General features: G+C 44.4%; 1 protein-coding gene across 4 annotated transcripts in view; it reads left to right on the top strand.

The window, feature by feature from the left end:
* The first annotated feature begins 3,701 nt into the window (after window positions 1-3,701).
* The window catches only part of PIK3AP1 (phosphoinositide-3-kinase adaptor protein 1), a 126,730-nt gene continuing 107,286 nt past the window's right edge, over window positions 3,702-23,145 (top strand). The window contains exons 1-2 of one of the 4 annotated variants that reach the window (XM_025881169.2): window positions 3,702-3,723; window positions 22,109-22,525. In XM_025881169.2, the coding sequence (XP_025736954.1) occupies window positions 3,717-3,723; window positions 22,109-22,525 (424 nt within the window). In that variant the 5' untranslated portion in view covers window positions 3,702-3,716. Of the gene's footprint in view, window positions 3,724-13,343; window positions 13,497-21,672; window positions 21,736-22,108; window positions 22,526-23,145 lie in introns of those variants that run through there. The other 3 variants (XM_025881168.2, XM_073904385.1, XM_025881167.2) reach the window with 3 other exon arrangements.

Genomic DNA, 23,145 nt, shown 5'->3' on the forward strand with positions numbered 1-23,145 from the left:
AAAGAAAGAAAGAAAGAAAGAAAGAAAGAAAGAAAGAAAGAAAGAAAAGAAAGGAAGGAAGGAAGGAAGAAAGAAAGAAAAAAAGAAAAGAAAAAAATTTAGATACAGATCTTATAGCTTTCACAGAAATTAACTCAAAATGAATCATAGACCTAACTGTAAAACACAAAACTATAAAATTTCTAGAAGATAATATAGGAGAAAATCTAGATCACCATGGGTTTGGCTATCATTTTTCAGATACAATAACATGAAACACAACCCATGAAACAAAAAATTGATCAATGGGCTTTATTAAAATAAGAAATTTCATTTCTGTGAAAGACAATTCAGAGAATGAAAGTACAAGCCATAGAATGGGAGAAAATATTTGCAAACCACATGTCTGGTAAAGACCTTGAATACAAAATATACAAAGAACTCTTAAAACCCAACAACAGGAAAGAAGGAATCTGGTTAAAAAGTGGACAAAATATCTTAACAGACACCTCACTAAAGAAGATATACAGATGGCAAATAAGTATGTGAAAAGATATTCAATATCATATTAATGCATCATAACTAATGCAAGAGGTTAATGATAGAGGAAATTGTGTAGGAATGAATATAGGAAGGGAGTATATGCAAACTCTCTGTACTGTCTGCTTGATTTTTTCTGTAAATCTAAAACTGTCCTAAAAAATAAAGTCTATTAACTAAAAAACATAAAAGTCTGAGAGTAACAAAAACAAATAAAAAAAGAATATAGGGGGAGGGAGGGCTTACCTTACTAAATGTGACTGAGACAGACTAGGTTCACACTCAATATCCAGCAACTAAAAGACTTCATTTCTCTGCTTCCCTTATAGATACAGGTATAAATAAACTTTTTAGTTGGGACTTCCAGAAAAGCCCCTAAAAATGAAATCACACAGCTGGCATGTACCCTTATGGCCCCTTCTCATTCTGTTTCCTGCCTGGAAAAAAGGGATATATGGCTGGAGCTTCAGCAGTTATCCTGGAGCACAAGGAGATCCTGAGATTGAAAGCCACTGCTGAGAATGGCTGAGCAGAATAATGGAAGAATCTGGGTTCTTGATGAGCATGGTGCTACTATGAGAACCCTGGCCTTATTATACCAGACTTCTTTTACGTAACAGAAGTAAACTTATTTCTTGTTTAAGCTTCTATTATTTGCTGTCCATGTTGCTAGCTAAACACAATTTCTCCCAGATAATAAAACTTACTGTAATGTTATTATGATAAACCATATGTATAGCTTAAGAATAAATGATACAAGTGGAATAATAATAATAAAGAGTCCAGAAACAAATTCAAACAAGGACTTAATATAAACAAAGATAACATTTCATTTAGAGGGAGAAAGATGGCTTACCTAATATATGGTGTTGGCAGAACTGACTATCCATCTGGAAGAAAATATGATGATAATTCTTTCCCACATCATATGTAAAAATAAACTCCAGATGGACTAAAAGTCTAAATGTGAAAAATAAAAATATTAGATACAAATGTAAGGAATTATTTTTAAAATTATAAAGGAAAGAAGACTTTCTGATGCAAAAGATAAAACTTAGAAACCCTAAGGGTCACCACCTAAAAGGGAGAGAAAGAGAGAATCTTAAGCAGGCTCCACACTCAGCACAGAGCCTGAAGCAGGGCTCAATTTCACAACCCTGAGATCATGACCTGAGAGGAAATCAAGAGTTGGATGCTGGGCGCCTGGGTGGCTCAGTTGGTTAAGCAACTGCCTTCGGCTCAGGTCATGATCCTGGAGTCCCGGGATCGAGTCCCGCGAGTCGGCTTCTCCCTCTGACCCTCTTCCCTCTCGTGCTCTCTATCTCTCATTCTCTCTCTCTCAAATAAATAAATAAAATCTTAAAAAAAAAAAAAAGAGTCAGATGCTTAACCTACTGAGCTACCCAGGTGCCCCGTCTTAAAAATGAACGTGTTTTTGTATAGCAAAAGAAACTATAAACAAAGTCAAAAGACTAAATACTTAAAAATATACATGACAAAGGATGAATGTTGCTAATATAACTTAACTCCTACAAACCAAAAAAAAAGACAATTAAAACTTGACAAAGCATATTAACAGCTACTTCCTGAAAAAAGGTGTAAATCATCAGTGATATGAAAAAATTCTTAACCTCACTGGTATTCAAGGAAATGCAAATTAGCACAATAAAAGTATAGCATTTTCATCCATCATATTAGCAAAAATAAGAAAATATTGGGGAGACTACCCATGTGAGTATGGAATGTGAATTTCTACAGCATCTCTGGAAAGTATTATAATAATATGTATTAACAATCCACATATTCCTTAATCCAGAAATACTACTTCTTATAATATATTCTACAGAAAAAGTAATACGAGTACATAAAGAAATATATTCAAGAAAATTTATTGTAGCATGACTTTGTAGGGGCAAAAAGTTGTACCTAAAGAAAAAGAACTTAAAGTGAACCTCCATCAGTAGACGAGAGTTGATGTAGTATGGTGCTATTGGGTATTATGCAACTTAAAAAAAGTGAATACATATGCATGCATTGACCTAGACATATGTCTGGACCAATGGACTTTATTTCTTTTTTGTTTTTTAAGATTTTATTTATTTATTTGTCAGGGAGAGAGAGAGCACAAGCAGGGGGAGCAGCAGGCAGAGGGAGAAGCAGGCTTCCCACGGAGCAAGGAGCCCAATGCAGGACTCCATCCCAGGACCCCGAGATCATGACCCAAGCCGAAGGCAGTCACTTAACTGACTGAGCCACCCAGGTGTCCCAGGACTTTTTTATTTCTTAAATGTCCACTTGAGGACTGTGTTTACCTAAGCAACAGAGGAGACAATTTTTATTTTTATTTTTTATTTATTTTTTTGGATATGCAACATTATGATTTATTACCTATATCGATTTCACATGAAGTAATGGAGGGAACAGGGTTCAGCAGAATTCAGATGTTCTTCCAACATTCTGGCTGACTTGACCCTCTTTTCTATAACCTATGTTCTTCCTTGTACTTGTCTGGATTGTGCTCTGACACAAACGTCTCTGTAAATTTTTCCTACCTGCCGGTAGGCTGGATCCAGTCACACCATATGTGGCCTCTGAGGTAGTTTCTATTTTTCAAATTTGGGGCTTTTCCCCCTCATTAAAACATCTTAACAAAAAAATGGAAGTCTCATTGCCAAAATATCATGAGAGGGTTACACCCTCTAGAGCACGTTGGTCTCAGTTGTGTGGTAATGTTTCTTGTGTTCAACCTCCATCTACAGTGTTGCTGCCCTGCATTTTTGTGCTTATAGAAGTAGAAACATTCTTTATTTCTCCTTCCTGATGTTGTTGTCTTGCCGTAAATTCTTGATTTGTACACATTCTTCTGATTTCTAGTTTTACTTGTGATATTTTCCTTCTTAGGACTGGTACTATTACTTTCTTGACATTCAAAACCAATACTATTGTTATCACAATAATATTTTTAATCAGATGGCAAAATCTATGGAAGTCAAGACTTCTTTTTTTCTTTTCAGGGACATTGCCAAATCTCCATGGAATACACTGTGCAACTTTTTACTGTGGAATAATCTTCTGGGGTTTCAAAAAGTTGAGAGCTTCAGGCAAATATGTAGATTACCTTCGGTGGAAGTGATCCCGGGTTTTGGCACCAAAATGATGCGGGAGAGTGAGGAGTCGAAGAATGAATCCCGTGGACTATGGAGAGTGAGTAAAGCGATAGAAATTTATTAAGTGAAGATAGAGAAAAAGCTCTCAGGAGGGAGAGGGGTCTCGAAAACAATTTTTATTTTATCTATTATATAAGAAGTAACCCACAGAAAATTGAGCTAATTGGCACATATTTCTGATTTTTTAAAAAAGATTTTATTTATTATTTATTTGACAGAGGGAGACACAGCAAGAGAAGGAAGGAACAAGCAGGGAGAGTGGGAGAGGAAGCAGCAGGCTTCCCGCTGAGCAGGGAGCCCGATGCGGGGCTCGATCCCAGGACCCTGGGATTATGACCTGAGCCGAAGGCAGACGCTTAAGGACTGAGCCACCCAGGCACCCACCATATTTCTGATTTCTCTCTGTGATGTTTTAGCATTCCTTACAGAATGACACTTCAAGCAACTGTCTAGCTGATCTATCTTTTCATCAGGCTTGAAATGTAGTGGATTTAGCTTCCAACAATAGAGGAGCAGCTCCTTTGAGACCAACCTTCCCACAGGTGACACAATACGCTCTGGACATAACAAATAGAAACAACAAGTACCTAAAGGCACAAGAGAGCAACAAGAAGCAGGCAGACACTGGAAGGGAGTCAACATTTAGATGGAAACAGCTCTGAGTTTCTCAGTTTTATACCTTTTTGCCAGAGGGCAGCCTCTACTTTTGCTCTGAGAGGCAGCTAAAATTCAGATAGATCATGTACAGTCCAACTGTCTTGAAGAATCAAAAGATACAGAGGCCGGAAAGTGAGGGGGTTTATCTCAGAAAGGAAAGAGAGGGGAACTCCAAACTCTGCCCAAACCTCTGCTAACTCTTGAAATATAACTGTGCAGGGCAGACTCCAGTTGAAAGGCAGAGATGGTCAGAATTGATAAAAAAGAAAAATTTAACTATGTGCGGATTACCTTGGAGATATAAGTGAAGTATCAAGATGTGGGTAGGTTGAGGGGCGCCTGGGTGGCTCAGTGGTTAAGCGTCTGCCTTCGGCTCGGGTCATGATCCCAGAGTCCTGGGATCGAGCCCCGCATCGGGCTCCCTGCTCCGCAGGAAGCCTGCTTCTCCCTCTCTCACTCCCCCTGCTTGTGTTCCCTCTCTTGCCGTGTCTCTCTCTGTCAAATAAATAAATAAAATCATTAAAAAAAAAAAAGATGTGGGTAGGTTGAAAGTAAATGGATGGAAAATTATGCTATGTAAACAGTAAGCACAGAATGATAAGATGGCTGTATTAGTATCAGATAAAGTAGATGTCAAGCAGAGAGAATTACCATAAATAGATAAAAGTATTTACAGAATATTGGGGTGCCTGGGTGGCTCAGTCCATTAAGCGACTGATTCTATTGATCTCAGTTTCCTGAGTTCAGGCCCCACATTGGGCTCCCCACTGGGCACGGAGCCTACTTAAGAAAAAAAAGTATTTAGGGGCGTGTAGGTGGCTCAGTTGGTTGGGCATCTGCCTTTGGCTCAGGTCATGATCCCAGGGTCCTGGGATCGAGCCCCGCATCGGGCTCCCTGCTCAGCGGGAAGCCTGCTGCTTCCTCTCCCACTCCCCCTGCTTGTGTTCCCTCTCTCGCTGTGGCTCTCTCTGTCCCTCTCCCTCCACCCCTCCCCCTGCTCATGCTCTCTACCTCAAATAAATAAAAAAAATCTTTTTAAAAGTATTTAAAGAGTACTAGAGATAAAAGGCTTAATTCATCAGAAAGATGTAACAGTCTAAATGTGTATTGCCTAATAATGCCTAAAAATGGAGGTTCAGGAACATGAAAGAAAAATTGACAGAATTAAGAGAATAATTAGGAAAAATTTCCCAGCCACAGTTGGACATTTGAACATACGTCTCTCTGCAATTGATAGAATTAGACAAAAATTAGTAAAGATGTAGAAGATCAGAATAACACTATCAGTCATCTTGATCTAATTGACAATATACCCAACAACTGTAAAATACATATTCTTTTCAAATGCATATTGTACACTCACCAAGATAGTTTATAAGCTGGGTCATAAAATGAATCTCAATAAATTAAAACAGTTGAAGTCATACAGAGTCTGCTTTTTGACCATAATGGAATTAAATTAGAAATCAGTAACAATAAGATATGTATATTTTTTTTTAAAGATTTTATTTATTTATTTGAGAGAGAGAGAATGAGAGATAGAGAGCACGAGAGGGAAGAGGGTCAGAGGGAGAAGCAGACTCCCCGCTGTGCAGGGAGCCCGATGTGGGACTCGATCCCGGGACTCCAGGATCATGACCTGAGCTGAAGGCAGTCGCTTAACCAACTGAGCCACCCAGGCGCCCAAGATATGTATATTTTTTAAAAAGCCCAAAAATATTTGGAGATTGACTCACTTTTTAAATAACCCATGGCTCAAACAAGAAACCACAGGGAACAATAGAAAATATTTTGAACTGAATTATAATAAAAATACAACATATCAAAACTTGGGAGATACAACTAAAGCATAGAATTGGGGGAAATTTATAGCTTTAAGTTTTTATATTAGAAAATATAAAAGGAATAAAATTAATCACCAAAGTTTCAACCTTAGGAAGCTAGATAAGAGCAAAGTGAACCCAAAGTACATAGAAGGAAGGAAATAATAATGAGCAGAAAGCAACAAAGTAAAAAAACAAACAATAGAAAAATTAACCAAAAACTGGTTCTTTGGAAAAATCAATGAAATTTAACAAACATCTATCTAGACTGAGAGAGAAAGAGAAAGAGAGAAGACACAAATTTACAGTATCAGGAATAAAAGAGGGACTATCATTCCATATCCTCTAGACTTTAAAAGGATAATAAGGAAATATTATGAATTACTTTATATCCATAAAATTTTAAAACTTAGATTAAGTGGACAAATTACTTGAAAAGTACACCTTAACAATACTGGCACAGATAAAGTGCAAAATCTAAATAGCCCTATATCTATTGAGGAAACTGATATGGCAAAACCTTCTCACAAAGAAAAATTTAGGCCTGGATAGTTTTAATGGTGATTCTATCAAACACTTAAGAAAGAAATAATACCAATTTTTCTCTATTAGAAAATAAAAAAGTGAATACTCCCAAACATGTTTTATGAGGCCAGATTAACCCTGATACCAAAAACTAACAAAAGATATTACAAAAAAGAAAATTACAGACCAATACCTACTTTTAACACAGATGCAAAAATCCTTAACCAAATATTAGTAAATTGGCAACATATAAGAAGGATGGTACATCATGATCAGATGGGGCTTATCCTAGGCACTCAAGATTGGCTTAACCTTTTAGGAACTTGTGGTAGATTTATGGGAAAGAACTACAAAGTTAAAGCATCAGATCGAGGAAAGAATTTCTACATTTGCTTTTTTTTTTTTTTTTTTACTGGTAGTTAAAAACGTAAGTGGTCAGATATAGCTTCAAAAAAACCCAAGAAACCAAAACCCCACCAGATTAGGAATTAAGACCAGAATTCTAATCCTGGTATTGCCTCCAACTCAATGGATAATGTTAGAAAGATCACTTTGCCTGTCTTGGCTTTAGTTTACACATGTGTCCAATAATGACCTTTTAGGGCCTTTCCCAACTGTAATACTCTGAGAGTCTATAAAGCCAAGTCCTAAAATTTTTATCACAGCTGCCTAGACTTTCTGCTTCAGCACCTCAGAAGGCAGAAGTAGAAAATGTGCGAGATATGCTTTCATGCACAGATGAAGAACCATCTGCATATGGCTTGAAGTGCTGAGGGTTCAAGGGCGAACCCTCCCCCCTTTGAAAGCACCCATGTGTCCTCAGGAGGTACTTTTAATGAACTCTCTGTAAGCACCCAGTATGTCATGATGCTATGTATGGAAAGACCATGGAATCTGAATTTAGACTGAGTTGGGTTTAAACTCCAGTTCTGCTACCTGCTGAATGATCCTGGAAAAATTATCCAACATCCCTGAATCTCAGTTTCTTCATCTGCAGAGTGGAGATAATATGTATGATGCAGAATTATTGTGAGGATAAATTGCAAGAGCATTAGGAAGTTTGTGGATTATGGTCCGTGCTCAGTAAATGCTAGCTTCCATTCACATATCGGTCAAGAATTAGGTTTGGCTATATATGGCAGGACATGTAAATAACCATGTCTCAGATAAGACAGAGTTGTATGTGTTTTTCTTTCATGTAAAAGAGTGGCAGGGTGGGGGGGACCTGGGGCTTGTTTGGGTGCTCCATGGTCAGTAGGGAACCAGACTCTGCTCATCTTTCTGCTCAACTGTCCTTAGTGTGTGGCTTCTGTTCACACAGTCACCTCAGAATCTAAGAGGATCTCCAGTCATCCCGTGCACGTTCCTGGCAGAAACTAAAAGAGGGGGAGAAAGGCAAAAGGGAAAACTAAAAAGGGAGGATGAAACGGTTAGGCATCCTCTAAAGAACCTCTCTGGATAGTCAATGACTTCCATTTACAACTTACTAGGCTCCAAGAGAGGCTGGGGTATGGAATCCTGCTGCCCCAAATGGAATTGGGATTGTTACTAAGAAACATGGGGAGAATGGACACTGGGTGGGCAACCAGCAATCTTTGCAACACTCCTTTGTCTTGTTACCAAGGTTAATTTGGGGTTGGGGATCATAGAAACAGCATGGAATGGCTGGCATGGCCTTTTAATCATAACGCATGGCAAGGGAGGCAACTTTTGTGTAACCAATGGATTTGAATTCAAAATCTAGTTTTGAGACTTATTAACCAAGTGACTGTGGGTCAGGCAAATTACCTTAGTGGAGCCTCAGTTTCTTCACCTGTAAAATGGGCTGACAATAATATGGCTGCCTCATTGGTTTGAGGTAAAGATTCATGAAAGCTGAGTAAGTGACAATACTCTGAACAGGGTTAGCCACACAGCGTTTCCAAGAACATTTTGTTCCTCTGAACGTGAGATTCAGGGCCATTGCTCAAAGTGGCCCAACGAGGGGTCCTTGGGTTATGGCATAGGGAGTGGCCATTTTGGTGATCAGGGAAGGAGGCCTCCCTCTTGCAAGCGGGTAGGTTTCTAGGTTTTGTCTGCAAAGCTACCTGCTCCTAAAAAGCTATAAATGTCCCCAGATAGTCTGCATTGGGTCCAGTGGGTTGGGCTGAAACTTTCTTGAGCAGGTAGAAAGGAAAGAAGTTTTTATAACTCCAGGGTGTTCACAAGGCTAACCAGGTTCTCGGTACTGTGGAACTCTTTCTCCCTGCCGCCACCTGTGATGGCCTCCTGGCCTATCCCTTATAATTCGGTCTTTACACACTCCACCTTGTGTGTATGAATGTGTGGGGTCTCTCTGAACTCTTGAGCAAAGCAAGGAATAAGTCCTTCAGATGAGGGTTGTGGGGCCTTGGGCAGGTCACTTAACCTGTGTGATTAGTCTTTACCTGTAAAATGAGCAGGTTGGCTTTGATGATTTAAAAGCAAATAATGCGTGTGGAATACCTGCTGTGTGCTGGAGCCTGTGCTTGGTACTGGGGGTACAGTGGAATAAGAAAAATAGCCTGCCCCTGAGGGGCTGAAGTTCTGATGGGACACACACAGGGAGGTAAGTGGAGAGGTGGGGCATGCCATCATCAATGCCCCATCATTTCCTGATGTTCGTGGTTCATGAGCACAAGGTACTCCTGGCAGAGCAGGGGGAACTCGCAGGTGACAGAGCTATTGCCTGTCCACCTGCAGTAGGAGGTGATGCCAGTACAGGTCAGTGACTTGTGTGGCTCTTCAGATCAGAGCAGGGCCTGCTTCAAGTATTCACCGAATAATCTAGTGGGCAGAAGCATGGACTCCAGAGCCAGGCTGTTGGGGTTCAAAACTCAGCTCTCTGCAATGTACTAGCTATGTGCCCTTGGGTAAAGATATCTAACTTTCTTATCTATAAAATGTGTGTACTATTTGCATCTTCCTCACAGGATAGTTAAGAGAATTGAGATGAGGGGGCGCCTGGGTGGCTCAGATGGTTAAGCGTCTGCCTTCGGCTCAGGTCATGATCCCAGGGTCCTGGGATCGTGTCTCACATCGGGCTCCCTGCTCCTTGGGAGCCTGCTTCTCTCTCTCTCTCTCTCTCTCCCTCTTTCTCTCTCCTCCTCTGTCTCTCATGAATAAATAAATAAAATCTTTAAAAAAAAAGAGAGAGAATTGAGATGAATTAAGAGTATCCCACTACAGCATACTCCCCCATCTCTACCTTTTGTGCTAGTAAGTGAGGTCTTGATGACCAAGTAAAAAGGCTCTGTCTGGTCCGTAGGCTTGAGCGATTATGAAAGAACATCTTGAAGATGTAAGAAACAGGGATTTCTTCCCCACTCCTCATCCCTCTGTTCTTTAGATGACCTATATTCATCTTTCCAGCCTTTCCTGTCTACCAAGCCAACAAGAGGGTAGGGGGCAGTCACGTTCAGGTTGTTCATTCTGCCTAGAACCAATCTGTGGGCCATCCTGTGCTGGAGGGATCGATTGCAGAGCTTACCCCTAGAGCCAATGCACAGGGGCAGAGCAGGGCCTTTCGGAGGGGCAGCCACCCTGCCCTCCACCTTCTGCAAAATCTGTCAAATGGAGATGGAAAAACAGACACCACTTCCCCAACTCAACCCCACCAGCTGTGTAATGAAGCTGGGGGTGGAATTGGCAGTATTAGGGGCTGGCTGGCACCTTACCAAGGGAATGTTGGCTTCTGAGTCCCCTCCCCAGCCAAATCCCAGAGGTCAGTGCTTAGAGCAGTGGGAGCGTTCAGAATTTGGACTACTAACCCAGCACCAGAGACCTTACCCACAACTGACGGTTGCCCTCTAAGAGTTGTAAGAAGTGTAGAAATATTCCTTCAGTTCAAAGTTTTCCAGATTCTCTTGGTTAAGAAGCAGGAGAGGGCCTTCACTCCCTAACATCCAGAGCTGGAAGGACCATGCGTTTGGATAGTAGTGGTGTCAGGGGAAATGACCTCAAACAGATGAGTACAGCCTTAGTAGAAATGACTCCAAAGAGGAATGTAGAATGGCCAGGTCACCAGGCTTGTGAAGAGTGAGGGAAGGTACAGGAGAGGTAGACAGTGTCCTGGCAAAGTTCTCTGAAGACGAGGGTATTCCACAGAGCCCTAACATTTTCTGATCTGGGATGCTTGCATTGTGCACGTGAGGAAACTGAGGACTTTTGGAGTCCTTTATATTAGATCTCATTCTCCCAGACCCCTCACAGTGATCCACATTATTGACAACCTTCTCCTCAAAATCTTCCTTGGCCTCCTGGTTATTGTAGGCCTGCCTCTTATCTTGCCTCTCCAGCTACTCCAGTCTCCTGCGGCCCCTGAGCATGGCCCTTCTCCCAGGTTCTGCCCTTGGGGCTAGGCTCTTGCTCTTTATCTCCTCAAGCACTCATGCAGCTTCAACTCCAAGAGTGACATCCTGGCCAGTCCTAGGCCCCCATCTCTCCTGTGAGGACAGAGGTCCTAAGACATCCCACGGGCACCTCAAACAGCATTTCCAAACTTCAGTTCTCCATTTTCCTTCCTCTGATGGCTTTTATTATGTACGGCCTATTTTTGACATCTTATATTCCCCTCCTTCAAGTTCAGTGATTTTCAGTGCCTGAAAATTCCCTATCCTTCAATCTCAAATTGAAGGCTTTCCAGGCCATATTCATTAATTCACACATTCAAATACTTTCTGAGCATATTAATATTCTCTGTGCCAGAGTTGGCTCCAAGTGCTAGAGGTTCCATGGTGAAAAAGACAAACCTGGATCCTGCCTCTTAGGGGCTTATAACTGAATGGAGGAGACAGAAATTAACATAAGTAGGGCGCCTGGGTGGCTCAGTTGGTTAAGCGACTGCCTTCGGCTCAGGTCATGATCCTGGAGTCCCAGGATCGAGTCCCGCATCGGGCTCCCTGCTCAGCGGGGTGTCTGCTTCTCCCTCTGACCCTCTTCCCTCTCATGCTATCTCTCATCCTCTCTCTCTCGAATAAATAAATAAAATCTTTAAAAAAAAAAAAAAAAAAAAAAGAAATTAACATAAGTAATTGCAGAAAAATAGCTATATAATTTCTACTAAAAAACAGTACAGGGCTGTGACAGTGCATGATGGCGGGGGCGGGGGATAGCGGGCAGGGGGTGTGGAGCAGGAGGGAGGTGGTGTAACTAAACTGATCTGGAGGCCAGAGGAGGCCTGAACACGGGGAAGAGGTGTGAAGTATAGCAGGAACGAGCTCAACTCCTCTTTCAGAATTTCAGGCCTGTAGTAGGCTGAGTAATGGCTCATCAAAGACGTCCACGTCCTTACCCTGTAACGCATGAATATGTTATGTTACATGGCAAAGGAGATTAAGGTTGTAGGTGGTATTAGGGTTGTTGGTCTCCCTTATAAAAGGGAGACTTTCCTGGATTATCTGGGTGGGATCAATATCCTTAAAGTGGAAGAGGGAGGAAATAAAAGAGTCAGAGAGAGATGTGATATCCTAAGCTGGGTCAAAGAGATGTTACGTTGCTGGCTTTGAGGATGGAGGAAGGGAGGCATAAACCAAGGAACGTGGGTAGTCTCTTGAAGCTGAAAAAGGCAAGAAAATGGATTCTCTTTTAGAACCTCTAGAAAGGAACCCAGCCCTGCTGACACCTTGATTTTAGCCCAGTGTGACTCCTGTTGGACTTCTGAAATCCAGAACAGTGAGAGAATAAATTTGTGTTATTTGGTAATTTGTTATGGCAGTTGTAGAAAATTATAATTATAGGCCTGAGCCCTGATATTTCCATTCCTAAATCCACTTCATTTATTTCCACCTCTGCTTGAACTCTATCTTTCCCTCATCTCTGCTCTCTGGATCTATCTTCTGGACCCTGCATTTTTGAGGACTCTAAGGGCACAGAGCTGTTCCGATCAATTATAGGAGCAGGCAAAGGCAGAAGAGCAAAAAGCAGGCCGGTGAGTACAAGGGCCCATGGAGAGCTCTAGCTCTGGACTCAGGCCTGCTGGAACCATTTACTTCCTGTGGGCATCTGAGGGAGGGGGCAAGGCGTTGGCTTGTTTCTTCAGCTCTAACGTGAAGACAATAGGTCCCATCTCAAAGGCATAAAAGGCAATAACTGTACCAGGCATTTATCATAGGAGATGATCTTTAGTGCTTATGTGCCATGAGGAGACCAGGTCCAGGGAATTATAGAAAAGTCACTGGAGGGTAATCAAGGGCAACGCCAAGCACCCAAGGCCAGGTGCCAGGGAAGGTGCTTCTTCCCCTTCCTGCCCCCTCCCCTTTCCTGCCTGGGTGGTGGCTCAGGGAGAAAGCCCCAGGGGAGAGGGAGATGGCTTGGCCAGCTGTGCTCAGATACACCCCCGCCCCAGGTCACAGAGGTCGGGCAGCTCCACCTTCTCCCTCCTTCGCCATCCCCTCCGCCTAGGGCTGCCCTTTGATGGCCAGTCAGGCTGGTTTCGCCGGGAGCGGGGCGCACGTGGCGCGACGCCCGCTGCCTCCTGACGACAGGGCAGCGGGGGCTGTGCGGGGAGCTGGCAGGCGGCTCAGCCGCGGCGGGGGTTCTCACTTCCCCTCCCCAACGGCCGCGTGTGCAGGTGCCGCGGGCCGTGCCCCGCAGGCGGGGCGGGTCCTGTGGACACGCCCCCGCGGCCCGTCCTCGCAGCCGGTCCGGAGGAAGCGCCAGAGCCGCGGCTGGTGCTGCGCGGAGCCCGGCGCCGCTACCGCCCCGCGCCCCGGGAGGCCGCCGGGCTCGGCCCCGCGCACGCAGCGAGCGGGCAGGTGAGCTGCGCCCCGCGCCATGGCAGCCTCAGGTGCGTAGGCGGGCCCGGGCCCCTCTCCCCAGCCTCCCCGCTGGCGCGCCCTGTCGCCCCACCGCAGCCGTCCGAGCGCTCGCCCGCTCCCGGCTCTGCGTCTTTCGCGCGGGATCTGTGCGCTTTCTGCTTTTTCCCGCTTTCCCGCTTCCCCGGCGCAAACCTCCCGCCCCAGCTTTCCCACGCCCCCCTTCCCAGCTTGTCACGCGATTCTCTTCTGCCCCCGCCTGTCCCTCGTCTTCTAAGTCTCCTTTCCTCTCTCCGACTGGCTCTAGTTGCTTCTGAGGGTCCTTTCCCCCGTTCTTCCAACTCTGTGAACCGGGGTCCCGTGGAAACAAGGCAGAGCGCCGACTTGTCGGCTTCTGGGAAGTGCCTCTCTTAGGGCCCCATTGGACCAATAGGGGGCGCTCAGGCAGTCCCGGGTGGGCGCCGGGTGATCGCGGGCGGCCCTTGGGCCACCTTCCCAAGCCCCCTTCCTCTACCCATCCTAGGTTTTGTTTTTCATCTAGAATTTAGATAGAAATCTAGGAACACCATTACGTTAGCTTTAGTTTTCTTACGTCTTTTGCAGAACTTTGGGGAATGGGGAAAAGTGAAGGCCACTGGGTAATCTACCCATCGAAAGGTACCAGGAGTCCTGGGTTCTTGATTTGTCTTGGGTTCTTCTCTGGTTCATGGGTGTGTACACTTGCCAAAGTTACTCACTCTCTGAGATCCAGGACAGACCACTTAATGATGGTAATAGAGGCAATTAAGGAGCACTTACTATGCAGTATGATAGTTAATTGTGCACATACATGTGTCCTCAGTGGTGACCGGGACAACCTGGTCTCTGCTCTCAGGGAGTTTACAGTCTTGTGCAAGAAAGCAGTAAGTAGGAGCGCCTGGGTGGCTCAGTCGTTAAGTGTCTGCCTTCGGCTCAGGTCATGATCCCGGGGTCCTGGGATCTAGCCCCGCATCGGGCTCCCTGCTCAGCGGGAAGCCTGCTTCTCCCTCTCCCACTCCCCATGCTTGTGTTCCCTCTCTCGCTGTGTCTCTCTCTGTCAAATAAATAAAATCTTAAAAAAAAAAAAAAGAAAAAAGAAAGCGGTAAGTAAACAGGGAGTTGCTAGGTGAGATTAGAGTTACTGTATTTGCAAGTGGGTTTACTTGTATTTTCCTCACCCATTTTATGATGTTTTAGTAGAGATAACATGTATAAACAGGATGTAAACGTCTCTTGAAAACTAAAATCTGGTCAGCCAGTAGAAGATACTGTTCTTGAAGGATGTGGGCAGATGCTAGAATGAAGAGCCAGCTGTCCCCATATCCCCTGAGGTCTAGCCTCCTAATGGTGCCTTGGAAGCTGGGTCGGTGTGTGGGGGTTGGGGGTGGTTGGGGGTGAGGGGTGCGGGGTGGGGGGTGGAGAAGGTCAATGGTAAGAGTTCTGTTAGATTTGGTAATACAGGCTCATTCTTTAAAAGGAATGGGAAAGTAGCTAGTTTTAGCCTTGTGGCTCTCAAGTGGGGCTCTGGAGGTTAGAAGAAGCTGTATTGTGGTAGGAGTAGGCTTATAGTCCACACGTTCCGTTCAAAAGCTGAAGCAGAGTTATGTAGAGGAAATTCATTCATTCAGCGAATATTTATTGCATGCCTACTGTTTCTGGGCACTGTTCTAGGTGTCAGGTGTATATTCAGCAATCAAAACAGACATAAGCTACTTACCCATGGAGTTTATGGAATATGGGGGAGGGCAGGCAATATGCTTGATAAAGAAATTCATGATATGATAAGTACATTAGGAAAGCAGTAGAAGGGGTAGAGGGGGTTGGGTTTACAATTTTATTTTTTAAAGATTTTATTTGTTTATTTTTACGAGAGAGAGCACAAGCAGGAGTCGAGGGGAGGGGCAGAGGGAGAAGCAGACTCCCCGCTGAGCAGGGAGCCCGATGCGGGACTCGATCCCAGGACCCTGATGACCTGAGCCGAAGGCAGACGCTTAACCGACTGAGCCACCCGGGCGCCCTGGGTTTATAATTTTAAAGGAGGTGGCCAGATTAGGCCTCCTGGAGAAAGGGACATTTGAGTGAAGATCAGAAAGGTCATGTGGGGGGAGCAGTGCTCCATTCAGAGGAACAGTAAATGGGTGTATATGGTATATTTAAGGATCAGGGAGAGGTGGTGGAGTAGGTGGGTGATTGGGGGGAAGTAGGAGATGAGGTTGGTGAAGCTCCCACCTCTTTCCATGGCTGAGAACAGGCCCGGGCTGTTAAGTGCAAGAAACAGCAAACGGGGAGAGCCTTTGGACAGAGGAGACAGAGAAAACCACCCTCGTCTAGTGTCCTGTGTGTATGACTCCAGTAGGGCCTGGCGGAAGGGGCTAGAAGAGTGTGCTCCCATTCAGATGGGGCCTCGAGCGCAGTGGCCAAACCTGGGGCTATTTATGGGCTCTGTAGTGGCTTCTGCCAATGTCTATAATGGTTAGGGCTGTCACACCCTCCTGCTGTTAGCATGCGCTGTGGCGAGACACCGCTTTAGGTCCTGCAAGCGGGAGCTGGGCCTCCGAGGTCCCCGAGGCTCTCTTGAGGTCTGGAGGTGCAAGGACCCATGGTGGCAAAAAAAAGAAAAAGGACCCGTGGTGGCCGTGAGCATACCTCTTGGTAAGATACGAGAGGGTGTGGAGTCACCTAGGCCATCCTTCCATGTGACCTTCTGCTTCTCCACTTCTTCCTCCCTCTTTTCCTCCCTTCCCCCTCCTCCTCCTTTTTCTTATTTTAAACAGTTTTATTCAGATATAATTCACATACCATACACTTTGCCCACTTAAAGTATACGGTTAAGAACAAAAACAAAGTATACATTCATTGTTTTTTTAGTATCTTCACAGATAGGTGCAGACCCCACCATGGTCCATTGTAGAACATTTTCATTACCTCAAAAAGAAACTCATTTTGAGAAATGAGTGAAGGGGGTATACATTTATGAAATAGAAATTTCTTTTAAAAAGAAGAAGAAGAAACCGTATGCTTTGGCTATCACCCTCTTATTAGGACTCCTGCCCGGTCCTAAGTTTTACGTCTGTGTCTGTAGATTTCCCTACTCAGGACTTCCATATGAATGGGATCATATAGTATGTGGTCTTGGGTGTTTTCTTTCACATAACATAGTGTTTTCAAGGTTTACCTAAGTTGTAGTATATGTCAGCACTTCATTCCTTTTTAAGGCTGAATTATGTGGTCTTTTAAAATTTCCTTCTGCTGAAGGATAAGCATTCAGATTTTATTTTTTTGAAAGACATCTTTGCTTATTGAAATCAAGGAGAATCTTGGTTCCCTGTTTTTGGGAAAGAGCGTGGGGAGCAAGATAAAATGAAATGGAATTAGCCTATCCTGGAATATTCTCTAGGTTCCTGATGGTATCTCTTGCATTTACACATGAGAGGGAGGAGACAAAGAAACCATAAGTGACTTCCCCAAGTGATTTCGTCTAGGGCTGGGTGAACCACCGCAATCCTTTCCTCCATGTGTCAGCCTTCAGATCTTTGAAGAAAGCTTGCATACCTTTTCTTGCCCTTTTTCTCCAAGGTTTCTCTTATCTCCAGATTTTCTACCATCCCTAGACTTAGAGGATAATAGGGTTTGAAGGTACCTTTAATGTTTTGGGATCTGAACTCCCATCTGATTCTTGAGGTCCCTCAATACTCCTGTCAAGTTTCTAAACTTGAGACCTTCAGAGTCTGGAAGTCCTGATGTGAGTCATTCCTAGACCCCTCCCTATCCTAGTCACCTTCCCCTAGTTCACCTCCCTCTTCAGTAGGGTGCTCAGGGCAGATGGATGGGGAACCAGAGTCACCTGCAGACTAAAGAAATGGTCTGGGCTGGGGGTGGTTTGAAAAGCTGCCTGCCACTTCCTCCCTATTCTTTTCTCAGATGGATTCTGAATCTTTTTAAGGAAGCTCTTTTTCAGTCACTGTCTTTCTTAACCACCACTATCACTCCCTGTTGCCACCAGCGCCCCCCCGCCCCCCCCCACCGTTACCCATTGCTTTCTCCTATAGCCCAGTCTGTTCTTTAAGCTCTACAAGGACAAAGGCCCATTCTCATTTCTGTTTAGGATTTATGGATGCCTGTTGGTTCATGGATTTCATTTTTCTTTTTCTTTTTCTTTTTTAAAAGATTCATTTATTTATTTGAGAGAGAGAACGAGAGAGAGCATGAGCAGGGCATAGGGGCAGAGGGAGAGGGAGAAGCAGATTCTCCGCTGAGCAGGGAGCCAGCCTTGGGGCTCGATCTCAGGACCCTGGGATCATGACCTGAGCGGAAGGCAGTTGCTTAACGGACTGAGCCACCCAGGTGCCTGCATGGATTTCATTTTTCTTTTTCTTTTTTTTTTTAAACATTTTAAAAATTTAAATTCAATTAATTAACATATAATGTATTATTGGTTTCAGAGGTACAGGTCTGTGATTCATCAGTCTTGTATAATACCCGGTGCTCATTACATCACGTGTCCTCCTTAACGCCCATCACCCACATACCCCCTGCGCCACCCGCCTCCCCTCCAGCAACCCTCAGTTTGTTTCCTATAGTTAAGTTCGTCTGTCTCTCTGGTTTTGTCTTGTTTTATTTTTTCCCTCTCTTCCCCTATGATCCTCTGTTTTGTTTCTTAAATTCCAGATATCAGTGAGATCATGGATTTCGTTTTTCTTAATAAACAAACTGGGAGAATTGATTTGGCACATGTGAGGAAATGACCTACAGTTACAGGCAGGGATTTATCGTTAACAAAAGGGATGTCCCCACACGAGAGGGTTGCTGACAAAGTGTTTGGTCCTGTGTTGTTATTCAGCATATCATGGAGGAACTTTAACTTCCACTCTGGAACTTTTTTTAGAATTTCCCCAGCTTTCAGTTTCAGCAGTGGAGCAAAATTCCAGAAGGTGATAGATTTCATTCTCCTCATTTTACACTGAGGCCAAATTTGCCTAGACTTAGTGTACTGGTCTCAAGTCACACCACCAGTGGGTGACCAAGTAGGTTGTCATATTAATGAGTCTTGAGGCACTGACCACTTCGTTTTCAAGTACTTTTGCTCAAAGGAGTTGGGGGACGGGTGTCAAATTTAACACCAGAACCCCAGGAATGAGACGTTTTCAATGTTTTCCATACAGAAGAGGCTAACCCTCTAAGTGTTTTTTAAATTTAAATTGTATTTTATTAAAGTTTTTATTTTAGAAGGTTTAGATTTATTAAAAAACTGAAGATATTAGAGTTCTCATATATTCCACACCCAGTTTCCCTCATTATTAATAATTTGCACTCTCTTTGGTGACTAGAGGTCTTTAATGCCCAGCGGATATTGCGTGGTGCTGTTACCAGAGGAACGGGTCGTGTTGAGGCAGGATCCAGGGTGAAATGAATACTTACTTCCTCAGTGACCCCGGAACTTGTCATTTAAAATTGTTGGTTTGCTTTGCTTTGGGTCACTTTCTCCTCATAAAAGTGGCGTACATCTCTCATGGCCACATGTCAGGGCATTCTAAAGTTGCTGCTTTCCTGCTGAGTCTGTCATTGTTCCAGGATCTGAGTTGCTTTCTTAAGAGTACTTATTATGCTCTCGGAAATACTCTTCTCTCTTCCTTATTTCTTTACCATCTATTGAAAACGTCCCCAGTGGCTTCATCACTAATGTGTGGGACCACAACCAGCCTTCTCTGAGATCTTATTCTCCTTCTAGCCCATTTGTAAAAATTGTTGACATGATATTTGCTAGTATATTTGTCAGTATAGGTAGGGAGTGTTGGTGGCTCTTGCTTTTTATTTTTGCACTTTTAACTGAATTCTGAGCGCAGATTGCTAACATTACACCCTTATTATTATAATGCACTGTAAAGTCTTGTACCTTGCCTACCTGGTGGACCAAGCTCATGCGCACTCATGTGCATTAACACTTTACATTTAGAAGAACATTCACCTCTGAGGATAAACCAACCAAGTAGAAAAGAGGGGCAGAAAGAAGGTAAACATATTCTGATGCCTTAACTCTACTTTTCTCAGTATGAGCTCCATAGTTGTGTTGCTTGGCCAATCTTATTCCTTCCATCGTCCTGAAATTACTTCTCCATTGAAGTACAAAGAACTGTTACGCGGCGGGGCGGGGTTGGAGGGGGAAGATCAGCAAAGATTTTATTTTAAGGAAGGCTGCAACACTGTCTTCCATACGTTAAAATTTTGCCTTTAATCTGCTTAAACTTTGGGGACAGTGTAAGCAGCCTAAAATGGACTGTTTTATTCACAGTTGAGGAACGAGACCATGCTCAGAACTGAGTTTTCTGCAGAGCCACAAAGGTCCGTGGTGTCGTCAGAATTGCTGACTGCCTCCCCTCTACCGCATGTTACCTTCTCAAGCGGATTTCTTTTAAAATTTGCACACCTCCCCTTCTAAAGTACTCCCTGGCTGATCAATGTGCTCCTACTGAGTGCCTGTTGTGTTTTATGTTAGCCCTGGATTAGGGCTCCAGCAAAACAGAGACTCCAAAAAGAAACTCCAAACTTTATTTGCTATTTTTAAAAATTTGGTAATATTATCCCTGGGGAAATCAGAACTGTGTTGGGTTTACATATTATATGTCATTGTTTTTACTTTGAATATGGTGGAAGATGGGATAGGAAGGGGGAGTCCTTCCATGATGTTTTCAGAGTTTACAGCCTCAGGTCTTGACCCCCAGTCCTGCCTCCAACCTTTTTGCCAGGAACTAGTCAGTGAAATGTGGTCCAGGGGTGGTGTTTAATTGTGACAATCCACAACTTTCATGATTACCAAACTTCACCAGACTTGAGCAGCTTCCTTCTCTGAGTGGGAGGAAGGATCCCTATTGTATTATGATGCGTGGAGACTCCTCTGCGCTCACTCCTTCCAAGGCACGAAGGACAGTTTGTTGAGCTGGTAGGAGATGAAGCCTCCTCTAACAGTAGTAACAGGTGTGTTAAGAGCCAAGCTTCTTTGAACTTTGATAATTGGAAGATATGCTTTATTACTTGTAAGATTCTTGACTGAATCCCTGATGAGAGGCAGCAGGTGGACTGGTGGGGGGACTGGACAGGGGACCAGGGGACAAGCCTGTGGTTCAGTCCTAGCTTAGTGACTAGTTTGCTGAGTGTGAATTTGAGTCCCTTCATCTTCCCAGATGAAATGTTTCTTTTATCTGTAAATGAGGAGTTTGGGCCAAGTGATCCCCCAAAGCTCTTTTTAACTCAGTGCTTCTCTGAGGCTTTGGACTCTGTTTCTGGCACTTACGCTTTATGAGAGGAAGAAGAAAGCCTATGTCCCAGCACAGGTGAGGTGAGGGACACCCTGCCAATGGTATTATGGAGATCAAAGTATTAAGTCACCCACAGCTGCTGCTAACGTTCATGCTTTGTTTCTCTTACTGTGTAGATGAGGACACCGGCTCCAATTATTGAGAGCTTACCACATGCCAAGCGCTGTGCTCAGCAATTTATATGAAATATCTAATTTTTTTAACAGTTCTTTTTCTAAAGATTTTATTTATTCATTCATGAGAGACAGAGTGGGGGAGAGAGAGAGAGAGAGAGAAAGAGAGAAGCAGAGGGAGAAGCAGGCTCTCAAGGAGCAGGGAGCCCGATGTGGGACTTGATCCCAGGACCCTGGGATCATGACCTGAGCCGAAGGCAGACGCTTAACCATCTGAGCCACCCAGGCGCCCCTGAAATATCTAATTTAATGCTCACAAAACACTGATAAATATTGCCATTATATTTCCATTTCCCGATGAGTAAACTGAGGTTTAGAATATTTAAGTGACTTACCTAGGGTTACACAGCTAATAATTCACAGAGCCAGGATGCTAAATCTGGCCGCCTTGATTCCGTACCTGTGCTTATAATCCCTGTATTTGGGAAAGAGCCAGGTTCTGGGGCCAAACTGTCTGAGTTCAAATTCTGACTGTCACCACGGGTAAATTATGTACCTGCCACACCTCCGTCTTCTCGTCTTTCAAACGGGGCTAATAGTATTCTCTACCTTATAAGGTTGCTGTGACGATTAAATGGGCTTACTAGGCAGTGCGCCTGGAAGAGCATCTGGAACATAGGAAGCTCTGTATAAGGTGCTTGCTGTTGCTGTCATCATCACCATCTTACGCGGCATCAGCTGTGGGTGGAAGAGCATGCCAGCAGAAGTGACAGCTTATGTAAAGTTCTGAAATGTCATGGCATCTTGGGGCAGAGACAGGGAGACAGGTATGGCTGGAACACAGCCTGGAAGCAGGGGAAGGGTTTGACAGCTCTGTCAAGAAGGGGGGGTGGTGCCAGGACCCCCATCTGGTTGGTTTGTGGTGCAGGTCATGTGAGCCCCAGAAAGAGCAGGTGTGTTTTTTTTTTTTTAAAGATTTTTTATTTATTTATTTGAGAGAGAGAGAGCACGCATGAGAAGGGGGAGGGTCAGAGGGAGAAGCAGACTCCCTGCTGAGCAGGGAGCCTGATGCGGTACTCGATCCTGGGACTCCAGGATCATGACCTGAGCCGAAGGCAGTCGCTTAACCAACTGAGCCACCCAGGCGCCAGAAAGAGCAGGTGTGTTAACATGCTTCTTCTCTGCCTCGTTCTTGCTCAGGGCCGGTTGGAAGATGTGACATCCTCATCGTCTACAGCCCGGATGCCGAGGAGTGGTGCCAGTACCTCCAGGAACTCTTTCTGTCCAGTCGGCAGGTGCGGAGCCAGAAGACGCTGACTTACAGGCTGAGGCCTGATGTCTCCTTCTCGGCCAAGGACCTGAACTTCTTCCTGAGCTCCCGCTGCGTTGTCGTGCTGCTGTCCGCCGAGCTGGTGCAGTGCTTCTGCCAGCCGGCCCTGCTGCCCCTGCTGCAGAGAGCCTTCCACCCTCCCCACCGTGTGGTGCGGTTGCTCTGCGGGGTGCAGGATGGCCCGGAGTTCCTGGACTACTTTCCGGACTGGGCGCATTGGCAGGAGCTCACCTGTGACGACGAGCCCGAGACCTACGTGGCAGCGGTGAAGAAGGCCATTTCCGAAGGTAAGGGTGTCTTCTCAAGGAAAGATAAGCAAGCCCTTAAAAAAAAAAAAAAAAAAAGACTCATCCAGGCCGCAAGCGTTTCAGGTGAGGCAGCTTTCCTGCCTGTGAGCTGCTTCTGTTTTATCATCAGGGCCCTTAAGATTTTTGTGGAAAAATGTGTCACTTTGGACAACATGTTTATAGAGAAATACCCTTCTTCTCTATTTCCCACTAGCCGAGCTTCTGTCTTTTGCCCTGTTTCTCCTTTTAAAGTGGGAAGATTCTGGTCCCCTCTGCCAGGGCTCCTGACTTCAGTGGCCCCAGGAAGTGTGACATACACTCTGATGAACAGTAGCGGAAGATGCGTTCTGGGATGGAGGCATGTCACAGCTCTTCTTCCTCTTTTGCTTTCTATTTTTGCCTCACTGTGGGCTATGAGTGGGCTCTGCGTTTATCACTGTTCTCTTACCATTTGAGATCTTACATACCTGATGCCAGCCAAGAAACCTGGACAGTTATGGGTTGATTTAATGGTGCTCAATTATCCCTGCTGGGACTCGGGCCTTAATGCGGCTCATCCACCCCATCTCATCGGATGAACTGAATCAAGAATTCACTAATTCCCACTGAACTTAAAAAGC

The sequence above is a fragment of the Callorhinus ursinus genome, unplaced genomic scaffold, assembly GCF_003265705.2.
Source record: "Callorhinus ursinus isolate GAN/ISIS: 27379988/994484 unplaced genomic scaffold, GSC_fseal_2.0 scaffold20, whole genome shotgun sequence".
Taxonomy (NCBI): domain Eukaryota; kingdom Metazoa; phylum Chordata; class Mammalia; order Carnivora; family Otariidae; genus Callorhinus; species Callorhinus ursinus.